The following is a 20304-nucleotide window of genomic DNA, read 5'->3' as shown; positions in this document are numbered from 1 at the left end:
ATAACCTCCCATAAAACATTGCCTCTTCAATTTTACAGTTGCTATCCCCTTCCATTTCCTGTTTCCCCAGGAACAACACTTCCCCTCCCACTCCTGGAATTCCCCATGCACAAGGGTATCCATGAAATAAGGACAAAAAAGGAAAAGAGACAGGAGGAGTTGGATGCAGGAAAGCTTTATTGTAGCAAGAAGGGCAGGAGAGGCAGGGATGGGGACGGCGGCAGCCCCCGGGCAGGCCGGGTGTCACGGGCTGCAGGAGGCCAGGGCAGCTTGTGCCGAGCTCAGCTTCTCCACGCTGGGCTGGGGCGGCGGCGGGGCTCTGGGGCTGCTGGTGGTGGCTCTAGCAGGGCCCGCAGGTGTCCCAGAGCCTCCTGCTGTAGCGGGGCAAGGCGCAAGGGCTGCAGGCGGCAGCAGCGGAGGCTCTGCCAAAGGTGCAGAGGCCGCCCGAGGCCTGGGTGGCACCGGCGCCGTAGAGGCCGCCCAGCCCCAGGGAGCCGCCAAAGGCCGGTGCTCCGGAGGAGCCCACCACGGCCTGCTGGGGGAAGGAGCTGAGGATGGGCCCGGGGAAGGTGACCACCACGGGCGGGGGCTGGATGAAGGCAGACGAGTCGGGGCACTGGCGGGCGCACAGCTCGTTGCAGCTCTCGGCGATGGGCTGGGGCACAGCCACGCTGGTTCTGGGCGGGCACAGCTCCGTGCTGCTCCGGGGTGGGCACAGGTCGTAGCAGGACATCTTGGCCTGGGATGCGAGGCTGCTCTGCAAGAGAGGGCAGCCGTGGCAGGAGAGCAGCCCAGGCCAGCGCCCGAGCCACAGGGGCCGGGGCTGGAGCAGGGAGCCGTGAGCAGGAGCGCCGGCACACTTACCCTTGTTCCCGAGGAGGAGAAGGTTGCCAGGGCACTGCTTTGTCCACTCTGGCCCGGGCAGGGCTTTTATAGCAGCCCTGGCATTGCTCAGCTCCAGCCGGGCCAATCTGCACAGGGGACACTCCCTGCTGCTGCTGCTGCTGCTGCTGACACCAGGGCTGTGCGGCCCCTGCCCCTCCCTGAGTCAGCATCCCCCAGGTGCCAGCCCAACACATCCCAAGGTGTCCAGGCGATCTCATCCTTCCTGCCCCGTCAGATAATTGATAGCAGGGATAGCACCCTGGAAAGGACTCCAGGAACACCTTTACAGGTCCAAAGTGGTGGGGCAAGGCTGGAATTAGCCAGGACCCAAAGGACATCTCTCCTCCTTGCTCTGTGAAGATCAGGCCTGACAGGAGAAGTCTTTGTTCCCAGCCTCGTGGAAACCCTGAGCACTGAGTTCAGGCAGATGGGGTCAGGTTCTGATGGGCTGCCCTGTGATGGACAGATCTCCTCCCTGGTTAAGGCTCCTGACACTCCTGCCCCAGATGCTCCAGCCCTTGACAGGTGTTCCTGGAGCCCATTCCTTGGAGCCATCCAAATTATGAAGTAGCAGATGTGGCAGGAATGATAGGATGGCTTGGTCATCCTCAGATATGCTGGGCTGGCACCTGGGGGATGCTGACTCAGGGAGGGGCAGGGGCCGCACAGCCCTGGTGTCAGCAGCAGCAGCAGCAGCAGCAGGGAGTGTCCCCTGTGCAGACTGGCCCGGCTGGAGCTGAGCAATGCCAGGGCTGCTATAAAAGCCCTGCCGGGGCCAGAGTGGACCAAGCAGTACCCTGGCCACCTTCTCCTCCTCGGGAACAAGGGTAAGTGTGCCGGCGCTCCTGCTCGCGGCTCCCTGCTCCAGCCCCGGCCCCTGTGGCTCGGGCGCTGGCCTGGGCTGCTCTCCTGCCACGGCTGCCCTCTCTTGCAGAGCAGCCTCGCATCCCAGGCCAAGATGTCCTGCTACGACCTGTGCCCACCCCGGAGCAGCGCGGAGCTGTGCCCGCCCAGAACCAGCGTGGCTGTGCCCCAGCCCATCGCTGAGAGCTGCAACGAGCTGTGCGCCCGCCAGTGCCCCGACTCGTCTGCCTTCATCCAGCCCCCGCCCGTGGTGGTCACCTTCCCCGGGCCCATCCTCAGCTCCTTCCCCCAGCAGGCCGTGGTGGGCTCCTCCGGAGCACCGGCCTTTGGCGGCTCCCTGGGGCTGGGCGGCCTCTACGGCGCCGGTGCCACCCAGGCCTCGGGCGGCCTCTGCACCTTTGGCAGAGCCTCCGCTGCTGCCGCCTGCAGCCCTTGCGCCTTGCCCCGCTACAGCAGGAGGCTCTGGGACACCTGCGGGCCCTGCTAGAGCCACCACCAGCAGCCCCAGAGCCCCGCCGCCGCCCCAGCCCAGCGTGGAGAAGCTGAGCTCGGCACAAGCTGCCCTGGCCTCCTGCAGCCCGTGACACCCGGCCTGCCCGGGGGCTGCCGCCGTCCCCATCCCTGCCTCTCCTGCCCTTCTTGCTACAATAAAGCTTTCCTGCATCCAACTTCTGTGTCTTTGCCTTTTTTCCCAAAATGAGGAAATTCCAGAGCATGTAGGTATTGCAATAGTGGGAGGGGACATGTTGTGTGTTGAATGGTCTTAGGCAATGGAAAATGGAAGTGGATGTGGAAGGTAAGCGGCGTGAGGGACAGATACATGATGGCAATGTGGAGAAGAAAATGAAACCAATATCAATACTTAACCAGAAGATAGAGAATGTTGAGAAGGGGCTACTTTGGGAGAATCAGAAGATGGAGGGGAAAGAGAAGGAGAAGGACGTGAAGCACGAGAGGGAAAAGAAGGATGAGGGGAACGAGGTGTAAGAAGACGAGAAGGAGAAGGGGAAGGAGAAGGGGAAGGAGAAGGAGAAGGAGAAGGAGAAGGGGAAGTGGAAGGGGAAGGGGAAGGGGAAGGAGAAGGAGAAGGAGAAGGAGAAGGAGAAGGAGAAGGAGAAGGAGAAGGAGAAGGAGAAGAACAAGGAGACAAAGAAATATAACTAAAGAGGAAGGGAAAGAGAAAGGGAAAGGGAAAGACAAAAAGAAAAAGACAAAGTCAAAGACAGAGACAAGGAATTGATGACAAGAAAATTTAATATATGGGCCATAGTGACAGGGAATTTTTCCTCTGGTTTCCGTCCGTGGTCCTTAGTGAAGCCAAGCTCGATACAGAAGGGCCTGAGCTCTGACAGCATTTGCCTCTGGATGGCTCCCAGCTCCAGGGACAATCCTACTCAGGGCCAGCATGGCTGCAGAACTTTGAAGGCCCCTGGTCTCGTGTCCGGTGAACAGGGAATCTGTCGGTCATCAGGCAGGGCATTTGAAACCCTTTGTCGTTGTCCTTGTCCTTGTCATAGTCCTTGTCCTTGTCCATGTCCTTGACATTGTCATTGACATTATCCATGTCATTGTCATTGTCATTGATGTCGTCATTGTCATTGACATCATCATCGTCATTGTCATTGTCATTGTCATTGTCATTGTCATGGTCATGGTCATTGTCATTGACATCATCATCGTCATTGTCATTGTCATTGTTACTGTCATTGTCGTTGGTGTTGTCATTGTCATTGGAGTTGTTGTTGTCACTGTCCTTCTTCTTAACGTTCCATGCCACATTCCAACTTCCATGCTCCATATGCATCCACTTCCTCATTGACGCCATTTCCTTCTCCACTATAACCTCCCATAAAACATTTCCGCTTCAATTTTACAGTTGCTATCCCCTTCCATTTCCTGTTTCCCCAGGAACAACACTTCCCCTCCCACTCCTGGAATTCCCCATGCACAAGGGTATCCATGAAATAAGGACAAAAAAGGAAAAGAGACAGGAGGAGTTGGATGCAGGAAAGCTTTATTGTAGCAAGAAGGGCAGGAGAGGCAGGGATGGGGACGGCGGCAGCCCCCGGGCAGGCCGGGTGTCACGGGCTGCAGGAGGCCAGGGCAGCTTGTGCCGAGCTCAGCTTCTCCACGCTGGGCTGGGGCGGCGGCGGGGCTCTGGGGCTGCTGGTGGTGGCTCTAGCAGGGCCCGCAGGTGTCCCAGAGCCTCCTGCTGTAGCGGGGCAAGGCGCAAGGGCTGCAGGCGGCAGCAGCGGAGGCTCTGCCAAAGGTGCAGAGGCCGCCCGAGGCCTGGGTGGCACCGGCGCCGTAGAGGCCGCCCAGCCCCAGGGAGCCGCCAAAGGCCGGTGCTCCGGAGGAGCCCACCACGGCCTGCTGGGGGAAGGAGCTGAGGATGGGCCCGGGGAAGGTGACCACCACGGGCGGGGGCTGGATGAAGGCAGATGAGTCGGGGCACTGGCGGGCGCACAGCTCGTTGCAGCTCTCAGCGATGGGCTGGGGCACAGCCACGCTGGTTCTGGGCGGGCACAGCTCCGTGCTGCTCCAGGGTGGGCACAGGTCGTAGCAGGACATCTTGGCCTGGGATGCGAGGCTGCTCTGCAAGAGAGGGCAGCCGTGGCAGGAGAGCAGCCCAGGCCAGCGCCCGAGCCACAGGGGCCGGGGCTGGAGCAGGGAGCTGCGAGCAGGAGCGCCGGCACACTTACCCTTGTTCCCGAGGAGGAGAAGGTGGCCAGGGTACTGCTTGGTCCACTCTGGCACAGGCAGGGCTTTTATAGCAGCCCTGGCATTGCTCAGCTCCAGCCGGGCCAGTCTGCACAGGGGACACTCCCTGCTGCTGCTGCTGCTGCTGCTGACACCAGGGCTGTGCGGCCCCTGCCCCTCCCTGAGTCAGCATCCCCCAGGTGCCAGCCCAACACATCCCAAGGTGTCCAGGTGATCTCATCCTTCCTGCCCCGTCAGATAATTGATAGCAGGGATAGCACCCTGGAAAGGACTCCAGGAACACCTTTACAGGTCCAAAGTGGTGGGGCAAGGCTGGAATTAGCCAGGACCCAAAGGACATCCCTCCTCCTTGCTCTGTGAAGATCAGGCCTGACAGGAGAAGTCTTTGTTCCCAGCCTCGTGGAAACCCTGAGCACTGAGTTCAGGCAGATGGGGTCAGGTTCTGATGGGCTGCCCTGTGATGGACAGATCTCCTCCCTGGTTAAGGCTCCTGACACTCCTGCCCCAGATGCTCCAGCCCTTGACAGGTGTTCCTGGAGCCCATTCCTTGGAGCCATCCAAATTATGAAGTAGCAGATGTGGCAGGAATGATAGGATGGCTTGGTCATCCTCAGATATGCTGGGCTGGCACCTGGGGGATGCTGACTCAGGGAGGGGCAGGGGCCGCACAGCCCTGGTGTCAGCAGCAGCAGCAGCAGCAGGGAGTGTCCCCTGTGCAGACTGGCCCGGCTGGAGCTGAGCAATGCCAGGGCTGCTATAAAAGCCCTGCCTGGGCCAGCCTGGACCAAGCAGTGCCCTGGCCACCTTCTCCTCCTCGGGAACAAGGGTAAGTGTGCCGGCGCTCCTGCTCACGGCTCCCTGCTCCAGCCCCGGCCCCTGTGGCTCGGGCGCTGGCCTGGGCTGCTCTCCTGCCACGGCTGCCCTCTCTTGCAGAGCAGCCTCGCATCCCAGGCCAAGATGTCCTGCTACGACCTGTGCCCACCCCGGAGCAGCACGGAGCTGTGCCCGCCCAGAACCAGCGTGGCTGTGCCCCAGCCCATCGCTGAGAGCTGCAACGAGCTGTGCGCCCGCCAGTGCCCCGACTCGTCTGCCTTCATCCAGCCCCCGCCCGTGGTGGTCACCTTCCCCGGGCCCATCCTCAGCTCCTTCCCCCAGCAGGCCGTGGTGGGCTCCTCCGGAGCACCGGCCTTTGGCGGCTCCCTGGGGCTGGGCGGCCTCTACGGCGCCGGTGCCACCCAGGCCTCGGGCGGCCTCTGCACCTTTGGCAGAGCCTCCGCTGCTGCCGCCTGCAGCCCTTGCGCCTTGCCCCGCTACAGCAGGAGGCTCTGGGACACCTGCGGGCCCTGCTAGAGCCACCACCAGCAGCCCCAGAGCCCCGCCGCCGCCCCAGCCCAGCGTGGAGAAGCTGAGCTCGGCACAAGCTGCCCTGGCCTCCTGCAGCCCGTGACACCCGGCCTGCCCGGGGGCTGCCGCCGTCCCCAGCCCTGCCTCTCCTGCCCTTCTTCCTACAATAAAGCTTTCCTGCATCCAACTTCTGTGTCTTTGCCTTTTTTCCCAAAATGAGGAAATTCCAGAGCATGTAGGTATTGCAATAGTGGGAGGGGACATGTTGTGTGTTGAATGGTCTTAGGCAATGGAAAATGGAAGTGGATGTGGAAGGTAAGCGGCGTGAGGGACAGATACATGATGGCAATGTGGAGAAGAAAATGAAACCAATATCAATACTTAACCAGAAGATAGAGAATGTTGAGAAGGGGCTACTTTGGGAGAATCAGAAGATGGAGGGGAAAGAGAAGGAGAAGGACGTGAAGCACGAGAGGGAAAAGAAGGATGAGGGGAACGAGGTGTAAGAAGACGAGAAGGAGAAGGAGAAGGGGAAGGAGAAGGAGAAGGAGAAGGAGAAGGAGAAGGGGAAGTGGAAGGGGAAGGGGAAGGGGAAGGAGAAGGAGAAGGAGAAGGAGAAGGAGAAGGAGAAGGAGAAGGAGAAGGAGAAGGAGAAGGAGAAGGAGAAGGAGAAGGAGAAGGAGAAGGAGAAGGAGAAGGAGAAGAACAAGGAGACAAAGAAATATAACTAAAGAGGAAGGGAAAGAGAAAGGGAAAGGGAAAGACAAAAAGAAAAAGACAAAGTCAAAGACAGAGACAAGGAATTGATGACAAGAAAATTTAATATATGGGCCATAGTGACAGGGAATTTTTCCTCTGGTTTCCGTCCGTGGTCCTTAGTGAAGCCAAGCTCGATACAGAAGGGCCTGAGCTCTGACAGCATTTGCCTCTGGATGGCTCCCAGCTCCAGGGACAATCCTACTCAGGGCCAGCATGGCTGCAGAACTTTGAAGGCCCCTGGTCTCGTGTCCGGTGAACAGGGAATCTGTCGGTCATCAGGCAGGGCATTTGAAGCCCTTTGTCGTTGTCCTTGTCCTTGTCATAGTCCTTGTCCTTGTCCATGTCCTTGACATTGTCATTGACATTATCCATGTCATTGTCATTGTCATTGTCATTGTCATTGTCATTGTCATGGTCATGGTCATTGTCATTGACATCATCATCGTCATTGTCATTGTCATTGTTCCTGTCATTATCGCTGGTGTTGTCATTGTCATTGGAGTTGTTGTTGTCACTGTCCTTCTTCTTAACATTCCATGCCACATTCCAACTTCCATGCTCCATATGCATCCACTTCCTCATTGACGCCATTTCCTTCTCCACTATAACCTCCCATAAAACATTGCCGCTTCAATTTTACAGTTGCTATCCCCTTCCATTTCCTGTTTCCCCAGGAACAACACTTCCCCTCCCACTCCTGGAATTCCCCATGCACAAGGGTATCCATGAAATAAGGACAAAAAAGGAAAAGAGACAGGAGGAGTTGGATGCAGGAAAGCTTTATTGTAGCAAGAAGGTCAGGAGAGGCAGGGATGGGGACGGCGGCAGCCCCCGGGCAGGCCGGGTGTCACGGGCTGCAGGAGGCCAGGGCAGCTTGTGCCGAGCTCAGCTTCTCCACGCTGGGCTGGGGCGGCGGCGGGGCTCTGGGGCTGCTGGTGGTGGCTCTAGCAGGGCCCGCAGGTGTCCCAGAGCCTCCTGCTGTAGCGGGGCAAGGCGCAAGGGCTGCAGGCGGCAGCAGCGGAGGCTCTGCCAAAGGTGCAGAGGCCGCCCGAGGCCTGGGTGGCACCGGCGCCGTAGAGGCCGCCCAGCCCCAGGGAGCCGCCAAAGGCCGGTGCTCCGGAGGAGCCCACCACGGCCTGCTGGGGGAAGGAGCTGAGGATGGGCCCGGGGAAGGTGACCACCACGGGCGGGGGCTGGATGAAGGCAGACGAGTCGGGGCACTGGCGGGCGCACAGCTCGTTGCAGCTCTCAGCGATGGGCTGGGGCACAGCCACGCTGGTTCTGGGCGGGCACAGCTCCGTGCTGCTCCGGGGTGGGCACAGGTCGTAGCAGGACATCTTGGCCTGGGATGCGAGGCTGCTCTGCAAGAGAGGGCAGCCGTGGCAGGAGAGCAGCCCAGGCCAGCGCCCGAGCCACAGGGGCCGGGGCTGCAGCAGGGAGCCGCGAGCAGGAGCGCCGGCACACTTACCCTTGTTCCCGAGGAGGAGAAGGTTGCCAGGGCACTGCTTTGTCCACTCTGGCACAGGCAGGGCTTTTATAGCAGCCCTGGCATTGCTCAGCTCCAGCCGGGCCAATCTGCACAGGGGACACTCCCTGCTGCTGCTGCTGCTGCTGACACCAGGGCTGTGCGGCCCCTGCCCCTCCCTGAGTCAGCATCCCCCAGGTGCCAGCCCAACACATCCCAAGGTGTCCAGGCGATCTCATCCTTCCTGCCCCGTCAGATAATTGATAGCAGGGATAGCACCCTGGAAAGGACTCCAGGAACACCTTTACAGGTCCAAAGTGGTGGGGCAAGGCTGGAATTAGCCAGGACCCAAAGGACATCCCTCCTCCTTGCTCTGTGAAGATCAGGCCTGACAGGAGAAGTCTTTGTTCCCAGCCTCGTGGAAACCCTGAGCACTGAGTTCAGGCAGATGGGGTCAGGTTCTGATGGGCTGCCCTGTGATGGACAGATCTCCTCCCTGGTTAAGGCTCCTGACACTCCTGCCCCAGATGCTCCAGCCCTTGACAGGTGTTCCTGGAGCCCATTCCTTGGAGCCATCCAAATTATGAAGTAGCAGATGTGGCAGGAATGATAGGATGGCTTGGTCATCCTCAGATATGCTGGGCTGGCACCTGGGGGATGCTGACTCAGGGAGGGGCAGGGGCCGCACAGCCCTGGTGTCAGCAGCAGCAGCAGCAGCAGCAGGGAGTGTCCCCTGTGCAGACTGGCCCGGCTGGAGCTGAGCAATGCCAGGGCTGCTATAAAAGCCCTGCCTGGGCCAGCCTGGACCAAGCAGTGCCCTGGCCACCTTCTCCTCCTCGGGAACAAGGGTAAGTGTGCCGGCGCTCCTGCTCGCGGCTCCCTGCTCCAGCCCCGGCCCCTGTGGCTCGGGCGCTGGCCTGGGCTGCTCTCCTGCCACGGCTGCCCTCTCTTGCAGAGCAGCCTCGCATCCCAGGCCAAGATGTCCTGCTACGACCTGTGCCCACCCCGGAGCAGCGCGGAGCTGTGCCCGCCCAGAACCAGCGTGGCTGTGCCCCAGCCCATCGCTGAGAGCTGCAACGAGCTGTGCGCCCGCCAGTGCCCCGACTCGTCTGCCTTCATCCAGCCCCCGCCCGTGGTGGTCACCTTCCCCGGGCCCATCCTCAGCTCCTTCCCCCAGCAGGCCGTGGTGGGCTCCTCCGGAGCACCGGCCTTTGGCGGCTCCCTGGGGCTGGGCGGCCTCTACGGCGCCGGTGCCACCCAGGCCTCGGGCGGCCTCTGCACCTTTGGCAGAGCCTCCGCTGCTGCCGCCTGCAGCCCTTGCGCCTTGCCCCGCTACAGCAGGAGGCTCTGGGACACCTGCGGGCCCTGCTAGAGCCACCACCAGCAGCCCCAGAGCCCCGCCGCCGCCCCAGCCCAGCGTGGAGAAGCTGAGCTCGGCACAAGCTGCCCTGGCCTCCTGCAGCCCGTGACACCCGGCCTGCCCGGGGGCTGCCGCCGTCCCCAGCCCTGCCTCTCCTGCCCTTCTTGCTACAATAAAACTTTCCTGCATCCAACTCCTCCTGTCTCTTTTCCTTTTTTGTCCTTATTTCATGGATACCCTTGTGCATGGGGAATTCCGGGAGTGGGAGGGGAAGTGTTGTTCCTGGGGAAACAGGAAATGGAAGGGGATCGCAACTGTAAAATTGAAGAGGCAATGTTTTATGGGAGGTTATAGTGGAGAAGGAAATGGCGTCAATGAGGAAGTGGATGCATATGGAGCATGGAAGTTGGAATGTGGCATGGAATGTTAAGAAGAAGGGCAGTGACAACAGCAACTCCAATGACAATGACAACACCAGCGACAATGACAGTAACAATGACAATGACAATGACGATGATGATGTCAATGACAATGACAATGACAATGACAATGACAATGACAATGACATGGATAATGTCAATGACAATGTCAAGGACATGGACAAGGACAAGGACTATGACAAGGACAAGGACAACGACAAAGGGTTTCAAATGCCCTGCCTGATGACCGACAGATTCCCTGTTCACCGGACACGAGAACAGGGGCCTTCAAAGTTCTGCAGCCATGCTGGCCCTGAGTAGGATTGTCCCTGGAGCTGGGAGCCATCCAGAGGCAAATGCTGTCAGAGCTCAAGCCCTTCTGTATCGAGCTTGGCTTCACTAAGGACCACGGACGGAAACCAGAGGAAAAATTCCCTGTCACTATGCCCCATATATTAAATTTTCTTGTCATCAATTCCTTGTCTCTGACTTTGTGATTGTCTTTTTCTTTTTGTCTTTCCCTTTCCCTTTCTCTTTCCCTTCCTCTTTAGTTAGATTTCTTTGTCTCCCTGTCCTTGTCCTTGTCCTTGTCCTTGTCCTTCTCCTTGTCCTTCTCCTTGTCCTTCTCCTTCTCCTTCTCCTTCTCTTTCTCCTTCCCCTTCTCCTTCTCATCTTCTTACACTTCGTTCCCCTCATCCTTCTTGTCCGTCTCGTGCTTCACGTCCTTCTCCTTCTCTTTCCCCTCCATCTTCTGATTCTCCCAAAGTAGCCCCTTCTCAACATTCTCTATCTTCTGGTTAAGTATCGATATTGGTTTCATTTTCTTCTCCACCATCATGTCTCTGTCCCTCATCCCGCTTACCTTCCACATCCACTTCCATTTTCCATTGCATAAGACTATTCAACACACAACAGGTCCCCTCCCACTCTTGCAATACCTACATGCTCTGGAATTTCCTCGTTTTGGGAAAAAAGGTAAAAAGAAAGGAATTGGATGCAGGAAAACTTTATTGTAGCAAGAAGGGCAGGAGAGGAAGGGATGGGGACGGCGGCAGCCCCCGGGCAGGCCGGGTGTCACGGGCTGCAGGAGGCCAGGGCAGCTTGTGCCGAGCTCAGCTTCTCCACGCTGGGCTGGGGCGGCGGCGGGGCTCTGGGGCTGCTGGTGGTGGCTCTAGCAGGGCCCGCAGGTGTCCCAGAGCCTCCTGCTGTAGCGGGGCAAGGCGCAAGGGCTGCAGGCGGCAGCAGCGGAGGCTCTGCCAAAGGTGCAGAGGCCGCCCGAGGCCTGGGTGGCACCGGCGCCGTAGAGGCCGCCCAGCCCCAGGGAGCCGCCAAAGGCCGGTGCTCCGGAGGAGCCCACCACGGCCTGCTGGGGGAAGGAGCTGAGGATGGGCCCGGGGAAGGTGACCACCACGGGCGGGGGCTGGATGAAGGCAGACGAGTCGGGGCACTGGCGGGCGCACAGCTCGTTGCAGCTCTCAGCGATGGGCTGGGGCACAGCCACGCTGGTTCTGGGCGGGCACAGCTCCGTGCTGCTCCGGGGTGGGCACAGGTCGTAGCAGGACATCTTGGCCTGGGATGCGAGGCTGCTCTGCAAGAGAGGGCAGCCGTGGCAGGAGAGCAGCCCAGGCCAGCGCCCGAGCCACAGGGGCCGGGGCTGGAGCAGGGAGCCGCGAGCAGGAGCGCCGGCACACTTACCCTTGTTCCCGAGGAGGAGAAGGTGGCCAGGGCACTGCTGGGTCCAGGCTGGCCCAGGCAGGGCTTTTATAGCAGCCCTGGCATTGCTCAGCTCCAGCCGGGCCAGTCTGCACAGGGGACACTCCCTGCTGCTGCTGCTGCTGCTGCTGCTGCTGACACCAGGGCTGTGCGGCCCCTGCTCCTCCCTGAGTCAGCATCCCCCAGGTGCCACCACAGCATATCTGAGGATGACCGAGCCATCCTATCATTTCTGCCACATCTGCTACTTGACAATTTGGATTGCACTCAGGAATGGGCTGCAGGAACCCCAGTCAAGGACTGGAGTATCTGGGCCAGGAGCGTCCGGATCCTTCACCATGAAGGGGATCTGAGAATCACAGGACAACCCATCAGAACCTGACCCCATCTGCCTGCACTCAGTGCCCTGGGTTTCCACGAGGCTGGGAACAAAGACTTCTCCTGTCAGGCCTGATCTTCACAGGGCAAAGAGGAGAGATGACCCTCTGGTCCTGGCTAATTCCAGCCTTGCCCCACCCCTTTGGACCAGTAAGGAAGTTCCTGGAGTCCTTACCAGGGTGCCATCCTTGCTATCAATTATCTGATGTGGCAGGAAGGGCGAGATCTTTTGGACCTTAGGATGTGCTGTGGTGGCACCTGGGGGATGCTGACTCAGGGAGGGGCCGGGGCCGCACAGCCCTGGTGTCAGCAGCAGCAGCAGCAGCAGCAGGGAGTGTCCCCTGTGCAGACTGGCCCGGCTGGAGCTGAGCAATGCCAGGGCTGCTATAAAAGCCCTGCCCGGGCCAGAGTGGACCAAGCAGTGCCCTGGCCACCTTCTCCTCCTCGGGAACAAGGGTAAGTGTGCCGGCGCTCCTGCTCGCGGCTCCCTGCTCCAGCCCCGGCCCCTGTGGCTCGGGCGCTGGCCTGGGCTGCTCTCCTGCCACGGCTGCCCTCTCTTGCAGAGCAGCCTCGCATCCCAGGCCAAGATGTCCTGCTACGACCTGTGCCCACCCCGGAGCAGCACGGAGCTGTGCCCGCCCAGAACCAGCGTGGCTGTGCCCCAGCCCATCGCTGAGAGCTGCAACGAGCTGTGCGCCCGCCAGTGCCCCGACTCGTCTGCCTTCATCCAGCCCCCGCCCGTGGTGGTCACCTTCCCCGGGCCCATCCTCAGCTCCTTCCCCCAGCAGGCCGTGGTGGGCTCCTCCGGAGCACCGGCCTTTGGCGGCTCCCTGGGGCTGGGCGGCCTCTACGGCGCCGGTGCCACCCAGGCCTGGGGCGGCCTCTGCACCTTTGGCAGAGCCTCCGCTGCTGCCGCCTGCAGCCCTTGCGCCTTGCCCCGCTACAGCAGGAGGCTCTGGGACACCTGCGGGCCCTGCTAGGCTCATCCCAGAGCCTTTTTTGGCTGTCAGCGATGGAGAACTCTAGAAGTTTTTCATCTGTGTTGTTTCTGTCACTTCTGTTTCCTTTAATCCTTTTCTTTTCCTATGCTTAGGGTTTTACCTTGTGTACAATTTGATGATCTAGTCCCTCATGTTCTCATTTGTGAATTACCATGTATAACGCTTTCATTGTTCTTTCCTTTTCTTTTGTCTTTATTATGTCATTTTTATCAACCTCATGTCATATTTGCATTTGTATAGCTCTGCTTGTTGACATCTGCATCAGTTAAAAGTTTTAGCTTTTTTTTTAATACTGTTTGTAACTCTTGTTTTCCAATACTTTCCTTTGTACTCTCTGACTTATTCAAGTTGTTCCTGCAATAAATCTTTCATGCATCAAATTTTTGTGCTATTTTCTTTTTTTTTTTTTTTTTTTTGTTTAAATGGTGCTGAGCACTCACTTAAGATCTTGCCTTCTCATAACAGAGTTATTCAACTTGACCGTTTCTGGTTGCTTAAATCTGTGGAGAGCCACTGTGGGAGGGCCTGGGAGTTCTGGAGCCGCTCTGAGGGGAGCAGCCTGCCCTGGATGACACAAAAGGGAAAGTTAGAGCAGGGCAGGGCTCGGCCTGGCCAAACCCAGCGGCTAGAACGATCTGATCAGGGCTGAGGTGCCGGGCAGCTCCTCCCTGCTTTGGGCACTCTTACTCAGCCCAGGGACATGCAAGGGTACAAAACAACAAAACAGGGAGCAGGGATCATTGCTCAGTGCTTCCCAAGTGCTCTCACAGCTTTTGTTCCTCAGGGGCTCGAGAAAATCTGCACTTAGATGTTTTGGGTTTTTTCACACAGAAACCGTCCAAATTAATGTTGAAGTCTAGAGAGGGCTGAAATCACGGTGTTTTTAATATGAAGTGGAGAGAGGCAATCACAGAATCATGGAATGGTTTGGGTGGGAAGGGATCTTAAAATCATCTCGTTCCATGCCCTGCCATGGGCAGGGACATCTTCCACCACCCCAGGTTGCTGCAAGCCCTGTCCAAGCTGGTCTTGGACACTTCCAGGAATGAGGCAGCCATGGAATATCGTGTGCCAGGACCTTCCCTGTGCTCCCAAAAATCCCATCTAAACCTCCTCCTTGTCAGTCAGAACCCATCCCCCTTGTCCTGTCACTCCATCCCTTGGGAAAAGCTTCTCCCCGTGTTTCTTGTAGTGCCTTCAGGTCCTGCAAGGCCACAGTGAGGTCACCTCAGAGCTTCCCTTCTCCAAAGAGAATAATCCTGGCTCTCTCAGCCTTTCCTCCTAGCAGAGCTGCTCCATTCCTCGGGTCATCCTCAGCCTCCTCTGGGCTCTCTCCAGGTCCTGCCTGGGCTGGGATCCAGGGCTGGGGCAGCTCTGCAGGTGAGGTCTCACCTGAGCAGGGCAGAATTCCCCTCCCCTGCTGCCCACGGGGGTTTTGATGCAGCCCAGGAGAAATCGAGGGGTTGGATTTGAAGGGAGTTTGAGCCAGGGATGAGGCACAACTTACTCTCACTGTCAGATTTTTGTAAAATATAAATCAAAGCAAGGAAATGTCCCCCAGGCTGGGAGATGTGGGAACCACTCAAACCCTTTCTGTGCTTGGAGAATCAATTTTTTCCTTCCCCTGCAGCAAATACAGGGAAATTTGTTGGGGCAATAAACAAACCTAAACCCAAACACAAACCTAAACCCAAATCCTTTTCCACCTGCAGAGAAAATGAAAATATTGGTGTGAACCTGGACCACAACAACCAATCTTCAGCGTAGGAGTTAAGAGCAGATGTCTGGGGGGATTTCTCAGGAATGACCAGAAAGGTCTGTAAAATGCACCGGATACAGGTGAAAACCTAAAAGTTGTGCTCTGAAAAAAACATAGGAAAAGGGTAAATAATCACAATTTTTTTTTTTAAATGGAAAATATAGCCTGAAATAAATCAAATACAGCAAAGGTGGAATCCTAAACTCACAGAGGATTCAACCACGGATATGGAAAGGATTTTTTTTTTAAAGAAGGAAAAGAAGAACTGCATTAATCATTAACCCTTGACTTCCAATGGCACAAATCATGATTTAATCAAAGTAATGGCAGGCACCACCTTGTTTCCTGCACATTAAAGCAGCTTGGGGTTGTGTAAGAGTGAAATGTCTAAATCACTCGTGTAATACAACACCGAACATTAGCTGGGTTGAACAGCAGATAATGAATGTTTGTGAAATCATTACAAAGTATTTTTCTCAAGAAGGGCTTGAACACTCTTGATAAGAGATTACACTCACGACATTAAAGAAAAACCTTGATCTGCCTCTTTGGTTTTTCTTCAGAATTGGAATCACAGGACTTGATATGGGAACATTCAGCACCATTGACCCATTTAAAACTGAATTATATTTTCCACTAAATCCTTCTTATTTAAACAAAGTGATTTTTATGTAGAATTGATTCCAAACCTCCCTCTCAATGCAAAACTATTGGGGGACTGCTGAGTGTCCTGGATGATCTCAGCAGATATTCATGACCTTTTAAATCCATCTCATACCAACAAGGTCTCTTTAATTACAGCTGGAAATGATATTTGTCCCTGGGGAGTTCTGGAATAAGCTGGTTTCTGCTTCTAATTAATTTATCAGATAATTTTAAAGGGCTGTTAAGGAAAAATGTCCATGTCAGCCAAAGATGAGTCTTACAAAATCTTGGAGCAGACAAGATCATGACAAGGTTGTAAAGGAAGAAGTAACATGTGGAGTCAGCTTAATGAACATGGTAATTCCAGTGAGGTCACTCTAATGATGCCAAGAATTGCCAGTGCCAATTAAGACCCAAGATTAAAGAAATCAGGATGGTGAAACTCCAACATCACACGATAGGAGAATATGAATGAAATCAGAACTGCCACAAACTCCAAACTTTTGTGACTCAAAGCTGGCAAACAATTTCTTTCAGGCAGAACCCCCACCCCAAGGAAGTTCCAAACCCTCAGGAATGTTGGGATCCTCTATATAAGCTCCAGTGCTTGGGTGCTGGACAAACACTTCTCGCAGCTCATTCGCCTTGTGGAGCTTAGTGAGTATGAATTTTTAATTCCTTTCTGTTTATTTAATCAGAGTCTGAACCAGAGCAGTAGAAGATTCCTTTGGGAATGCTGAAATTTAGAACAGCTTTACATAATTTCTGTCTGGAATTACTCTTAATGAAACCAGTGGGAAATGTGGGATATGGGAGTATCCGAATCTTTGGGAGTCCCCAGATCTTCCCAACTTCCCAACTTTGGGGAAGTTAATGGGAGATGGGACTGAGGTTTTTATAAGCATTTCCAAAACCTGAATGACACAACTATGTGGGGCCAGAACAAAGATCAGTCTGTGGGGTCTGGTCGTTATGGGGACGGTTTTACATAGGCAGGAATTTTTGGATCAAGGTGCTCATTGGGTTTTCAGCATGACAATGAAGGTTGAACACGAACCACAACACAGTGACTTCACTCATGTTGAAAATGTCTCTCATCAACTTCTGAGTTTTTATAGTTTTCGTGTCTCTGTTGCAAACCTACCTTCAAGCCTGCAAGATGTCCTGCTATGATCCCTTGGACAGGACAGATGGAGCCGGGCAGGGACTTGGGCAAGGATTGTGAGGTCTGGAGGTGTGAAGATCAGGGCTCTGAGGGGGCTGCAGGGCACAGGGCCAGTGCTGGGCAGGGTAGGCAAGGCTGTGCGGCTTTGGCGACTCAAGGCCTTTGTCAGGTCTGGGGGAAAAAGCCGCAGCTGAATCGGGAGATCCCCATGGTCGTTCTGACCCCAGTTTTTCTGAATTATCTTTCAGCCTCGCATCCCAGGCCAAGATGTCCTGCTACGACCTGTGCCCACCCCGGAGCAGCACGGAGCTGTGCCCGCCCAGAACCAGCGTGGCTGTGCCCCAGCCCATCGCTGAGAGCTGCAACGAGCTGTGCGCCCGCCAGTGCCCCGACTCGTCTGCCTTCATCCAGCCCCCGCCCGTGGTGGTCACCTTCCCCGGGCCCATCCTCAGCTCCTTCCCCCAGCAGGCCGTGGTGGGCTCCTCCGGAGCACCGGCCTTTGGCGGCTCCCTGGGGCTGGGCGGCCTCTACGGCGCCGGTGCCACCCAGGCCTCGGGCGGCCTCTGCACCTTTGGCAGAGCCTCCGCTGCTGCCGCCTGCAGCCCTTGCGCCTTGCCCCGCTACAGCAGGAGGCTCTGGGACACCTGCGGGCCCTGCTAGAGCCACCACCAGCAGCCCCAGAGCCCCGCCGCCGCCCCAGCCCAGCGTGGAGAAGCTGAGCTCGGCACAAGCTGCCCTGGCCTCCTGCAGCCCGTGACACCCGGCCTGCCCGGGGGCTGCCCGCCGTCCCCATCCCTGCCTCTCCTGCCCTTCTTGCTACAATAAAGTTTTCCTGCATCCAACTCCTCCTGTCTCTTTGCCTCCTTTCCCCAAATGACAAAGACCAAGGCTTTGGCCAAATGAGGAACTCCAGGCATCTCTTCCCAGCACAAGAGTGAATATCCCGTCAAGGGAATACAAGGACAAATGAAAACTAGAGAGGCTTTTGTGCAACACCAACAGGGGTTTAATGTCAGACAGAAGAGCAACAGCCGAGGGCAGGGAATCCAGGCGATCCAGGGAGAGCAGGGGATGCAGGACTCGTGCTCTGGGAGCAGGGCCTTGCTCAGGAGCGGGATAAGCTGGGGATGGAGGGGTCAGGGCACAGAGAGGGGATGGAGGGGTCAGGGAATCCCGAGTTGATGGGAGTTCCGGGCACAGAGAGGGGATGGAGGGCGCAGGGAATCCCGAGGGGATGGGAGATCCGGGCACAGAGAGGGGATGGAGGGCTCAGGGCACAGCCGGGGCTGCTGGGCACACTCAGCTGCCCCTGCCAGCGGCTCCTGCCCGGTGTCCCCATGGCTGGGGCTGACCTCCAGGGCTGGCACAGCCGCTGGGGGCTGGCACTGCCAGGGCGGCTTTAGAAAACCCCACAGCTCCCGCGGCGGGACCTGCCCCATCTCTGGGAGCAAGGCAGGGAATAGCCCAGGCCCCGCGAGGAGAAGCCAGAGCTGTAGGACCTCCCGCAATTGCCAAAGGAGCCCCCATAGCCCCCCAGGGAGCCCCCATAGCCCCCGAAGGAGCCCCCATAGCCAATGTCACCTCCATAACCCAGGGAACCCCCATATCCAAGGGAGCCCCCATAGCCCCCCAGGGAGCCCCCATAGCCCCCACAGCTCCCCAGGCCAAAGGAACCCCCATAGCCCTGGGAGCCCCCATAGCCTGAGAAACCCCCATAGCCCTGGGAGCCCCCATAGCCCTGGGAGCCCCCATAGCCTGAGAAACCCCCATAGCCCTGGGAGCCCCCATAGCCCCCATAACCTCCCAACCCAAAGGAGCCCCTATAACCACGGGAGCCCCCCAACCCAAAGGAGCCCCCATAGCCCTGGGAGCCCCCAAAACCTCCTGAGCCAAAGGAGCCCCCATAGCCAGAGGAGCCCCCCAAGGCCAGGGGACGCCCAGAACCTCCCAGCCCAAAGGAGCCCCCGTAGCCCGGGGAGCTGCGGGAGCTGAAGGAACGCTCCAGCCAGGCTGGGCCCGATGATCCCACAACACTCTCCTGAGGGAAGGTGCTGAGCATGGGACCCGGGATGGTCACCACCACCGGCGGGGGCAGGATCACAGCTCTGGAGTCGGGGCACTGCTGCACACACGGCTCGTTGGAGCTCTCCGCGATGGGCTGGGGGCAGCTCACGCCGCACGACTCGCTGGAGTAGGACATCCTTCTGTGCTGGGAGGCTGCAATGCACAGCAGGAGAAAGGTTTCAGATGCAGAAATTTCCACCTGGCTCTTCCTGTGCTTTGCCATGGAAAATGTGAGAGCCCAGAGTTCATTGCTTTCCAAATCTGTCTCTCATGTGACCACAAAAATCACATTCTATACTCTGGTTGCTGTCAAGGTCCATGAGATGTCCCACTCAAATGAAAACATCTGGTGTCATCTCTGGTGACACTTCTTACTCTGTGACAAATTTCATTTTATCTCATTATAATTTATAAAGACCACCTGAAATCTAGCAATGTATCTGTAGGAAAATTAAGAAGTGTCCAATACAAAGCAGCAATTTTTGTAGTTTCATATCTTCTCCCAAGTAGCCATCAGCTTCCAAACCAGAAAATTCACCCTTATATTCCCACAAGGTGGGAATGATCATGCAGGTATTTTAAAATTTTACTCATTGTACCTAAAATGCCTTGAAATGGTTATTTCAGGTGGCACGTTGAAAATTCAGATTTTATTCTACAACAACCTTGTGAGACGCACAGTTTTTCAATCTGCCAATCCATAACATCAAAGAATTGGATGGGGAAAAGGAAGGACAGAGGGAGAGAAGAGTTCAAATTTGACTTACCCTGTTCACCAAGGTGAATAACCCAGGAGATGTGGTGGAGAGGCTCGGAGTGGTGGCAGCTTTTATACATTTCCCAAAGTGCTTACAAGGACAAAACGCCCTCCGTGCCTCCGGTCCCACACAAAACAACCCTCACATGGAGGGATTTAATTCTGCTGGCTTTGCACTGCCACTCCCCACGCGCAAAAACAGGCGTGAGGCCATGTCAGGACAGACTTGAGGGCATCGAGTTGGTGAATGATGAGATAATAATCCCCATCACGAGCTGTCTTTGAGTTTGATGAGCTCAGATTAATTAACTTCGCCTTTTAAAATCTAAGTGAATCCCGTGAAAATCCATGGGATCTGCACAAAAATATGGAGGGGGTAGAGGGGTATCAAAAATGAAGAAAATAAGTTATCTCCAAGTGCTTCAGAAACGTGAGGGGTTTTAAGAGCTGTGTTTGCAGCTCAAATGCCATTAATTACTCAACAATTCCAAGGTGGGCTCCATTGCTCCATGCCCTGCTGGCTTTGGAATGTCACCAAGGCAGTGACACCTGGGGGATGTTCCAGATCCTTCCAGGACCATCAGGGGCTTTGTGAATGCCCACAGGAAATTCATATTTGGTGTGTTAGACTCGAACACAGAAACGTCAGCGCCCAAAACTGGGGCAGGAGCGTCAGTTCAGAGACGTGTGAGCTGAGGCCTCTGTGTCATGAGGAACAATTTCATGGACAAAATATTTACAGGTGAGACTCCAAGAGCAGAGAATTTAGAAAATCAGTCTGAGACCACTTTTTTTGCAGAACACTGATGGTTAAGCCTGAAAATTCAGATGATTTGCAATCAGGCTTTAATTTCTCCCCTGGAATTTAAGATATTTCAGTAAAATGCTGCCTCATAAATTAAGAAGAAGCTGCACTCGATATGGCACATGAGGTACTTGTCGTAATCATCCCAAACACATTAATAGTTAATAAAATGAAGAATTTGAGCTCATGAATGAAAATTA

At 56.3% G+C, this 20304-nt stretch overlaps 10 protein-coding genes across 10 annotated transcripts; 5 read left to right on the top strand and 5 right to left on the bottom strand.

The window, feature by feature from the left end:
- Nucleotides 1–159: 159 nt before the first annotated feature.
- Nucleotides 160–733, bottom strand: LOC144247754 (feather keratin 4-like). Its single transcript, XM_077789331.1, has one exon. It carries the CDS (start codon nt 731–733, stop codon nt 341–343), a length of 393 nt encoding a protein of 130 aa, XP_077645457.1. The 3' UTR covers nt 160–340.
- A 1110-nt stretch (nt 734–1843) lies between these two features.
- On the top strand, nt 1844–2417 carry LOC144247753 (feather keratin 4-like). The gene has a single exon (XM_077789330.1). The coding sequence runs from the start codon at nt 1844–1846 to the stop codon at nt 2234–2236; it is 393 nt and encodes a 130-aa protein (XP_077645456.1). The 3' UTR covers nt 2237–2417.
- A 1329-nt stretch (nt 2418–3746) lies between these two features.
- Nucleotides 3747–4320, bottom strand: LOC144247752 (feather keratin 4-like). The gene has a single exon (XM_077789329.1). It carries the CDS (start codon nt 4318–4320, stop codon nt 3928–3930), a length of 393 nt encoding a protein of 130 aa, XP_077645455.1. The 3' UTR covers nt 3747–3927.
- A 951-nt stretch (nt 4321–5271) lies between these two features.
- On the top strand, nt 5272–5879 carry LOC144247776 (feather keratin 4-like). The gene is made up of 2 exons (XM_077789357.1): nt 5272–5296; nt 5404–5879. Exon 2 carries the CDS (start codon nt 5428–5430, stop codon nt 5818–5820), a length of 393 nt encoding a protein of 130 aa, XP_077645483.1. The 5' UTR covers nt 5272–5296; nt 5404–5427; the 3' UTR covers nt 5821–5879.
- A 1457-nt stretch (nt 5880–7336) lies between these two features.
- LOC144247775 (feather keratin 4-like) lies at nt 7337–7949 on the bottom strand. The gene has a single exon (XM_077789356.1). The coding sequence runs from the start codon at nt 7908–7910 to the stop codon at nt 7518–7520; it is 393 nt and encodes a 130-aa protein (XP_077645482.1). The 5' UTR covers nt 7911–7949; the 3' UTR covers nt 7337–7517.
- Nucleotides 7950–9017: 1068 nt separating this feature from the next.
- On the top strand, nt 9018–9621 carry LOC144247751 (feather keratin 4-like). Its single transcript, XM_077789328.1, has one exon. The coding sequence runs from the start codon at nt 9018–9020 to the stop codon at nt 9408–9410; it is 393 nt and encodes a 130-aa protein (XP_077645454.1). The 3' UTR covers nt 9411–9621.
- Nucleotides 9622–10889: 1268 nt separating this feature from the next.
- LOC144247774 (feather keratin 4-like) lies at nt 10890–11537 on the bottom strand. The gene is made up of 2 exons (XM_077789355.1): nt 11513–11537; nt 10890–11405 (listed from the first exon to the last, which is right to left on the bottom strand). Exon 2 carries the CDS (start codon nt 11379–11381, stop codon nt 10989–10991), a length of 393 nt encoding a protein of 130 aa, XP_077645481.1. The 5' UTR covers nt 11382–11405; nt 11513–11537; the 3' UTR covers nt 10890–10988.
- Nucleotides 11538–12339: 802 nt separating this feature from the next.
- Nucleotides 12340–12888, top strand: LOC144247773 (feather keratin 4-like). The gene is made up of 2 exons (XM_077789354.1): nt 12340–12364; nt 12472–12888. The coding sequence occupies exon 2, from the start codon at nt 12496–12498 to the stop codon at nt 12886–12888; it is 393 nt and encodes a 130-aa protein (XP_077645480.1). The 5' UTR covers nt 12340–12364; nt 12472–12495.
- Nucleotides 12889–16745: 3857 nt separating this feature from the next.
- On the top strand, nt 16746–17197 carry LOC110476918 (feather keratin 4). The gene has a single exon (XM_021542213.3). It carries the CDS (start codon nt 16746–16748, stop codon nt 17136–17138), a length of 393 nt encoding a protein of 130 aa, XP_021397888.2. The 3' UTR covers nt 17139–17197.
- A 680-nt stretch (nt 17198–17877) lies between these two features.
- On the bottom strand, nt 17878–18678 carry LOC110476902 (uncharacterized). The gene has a single exon (XM_031506863.2). It carries the CDS (start codon nt 18676–18678, stop codon nt 17878–17880), a length of 801 nt encoding a protein of 266 aa, XP_031362723.2.
- Between the last annotated feature and the right edge of the window lie 1626 nt (nt 18679–20304).

Source organism: Lonchura striata, chromosome 33 (genome assembly GCF_046129695.1).
Source record: "Lonchura striata isolate bLonStr1 chromosome 33, bLonStr1.mat, whole genome shotgun sequence".
Taxonomy (NCBI): Eukaryota; Metazoa; Chordata; class Aves; order Passeriformes; family Estrildidae; genus Lonchura; species Lonchura striata.
The sequence above is the reverse complement of the archived record's forward strand: the minus strand, read 5'-3'. Positions and strand labels throughout refer to the sequence as shown.

Coding starts and splice junctions, on each gene's coding strand:
- LOC144247754 (XM_077789331.1), bottom strand. CDS start 733: ATGTCCTGCTACGACCTGTGCCCACCCCGGAGCAGCACGGAGCTGTGC.
- LOC144247753 (XM_077789330.1), top strand. CDS start 1,844: ATGTCCTGCTACGACCTGTGCCCACCCCGGAGCAGCGCGGAGCTGTGC.
- LOC144247752 (XM_077789329.1), bottom strand. CDS start 4,320: ATGTCCTGCTACGACCTGTGCCCACCCTGGAGCAGCACGGAGCTGTGC.
- LOC144247776 (XM_077789357.1), top strand. CDS start 5,428: ATGTCCTGCTACGACCTGTGCCCACCCCGGAGCAGCACGGAGCTGTGC.
- LOC144247775 (XM_077789356.1), bottom strand. CDS start 7,910: ATGTCCTGCTACGACCTGTGCCCACCCCGGAGCAGCACGGAGCTGTGC.
- LOC144247751 (XM_077789328.1), top strand. CDS start 9,018: ATGTCCTGCTACGACCTGTGCCCACCCCGGAGCAGCGCGGAGCTGTGC.
- LOC144247774 (XM_077789355.1), bottom strand. CDS start 11,381: ATGTCCTGCTACGACCTGTGCCCACCCCGGAGCAGCACGGAGCTGTGC.
- LOC144247773 (XM_077789354.1), top strand. CDS start 12,496: ATGTCCTGCTACGACCTGTGCCCACCCCGGAGCAGCACGGAGCTGTGC.
- LOC110476918 (XM_021542213.3), top strand. CDS start 16,746: ATGTCCTGCTACGACCTGTGCCCACCCCGGAGCAGCACGGAGCTGTGC.
- LOC110476902 (XM_031506863.2), bottom strand. CDS start 18,678: ATGTCCTACTCCAGCGAGTCGTGCGGCGTGAGCTGCCCCCAGCCCATC.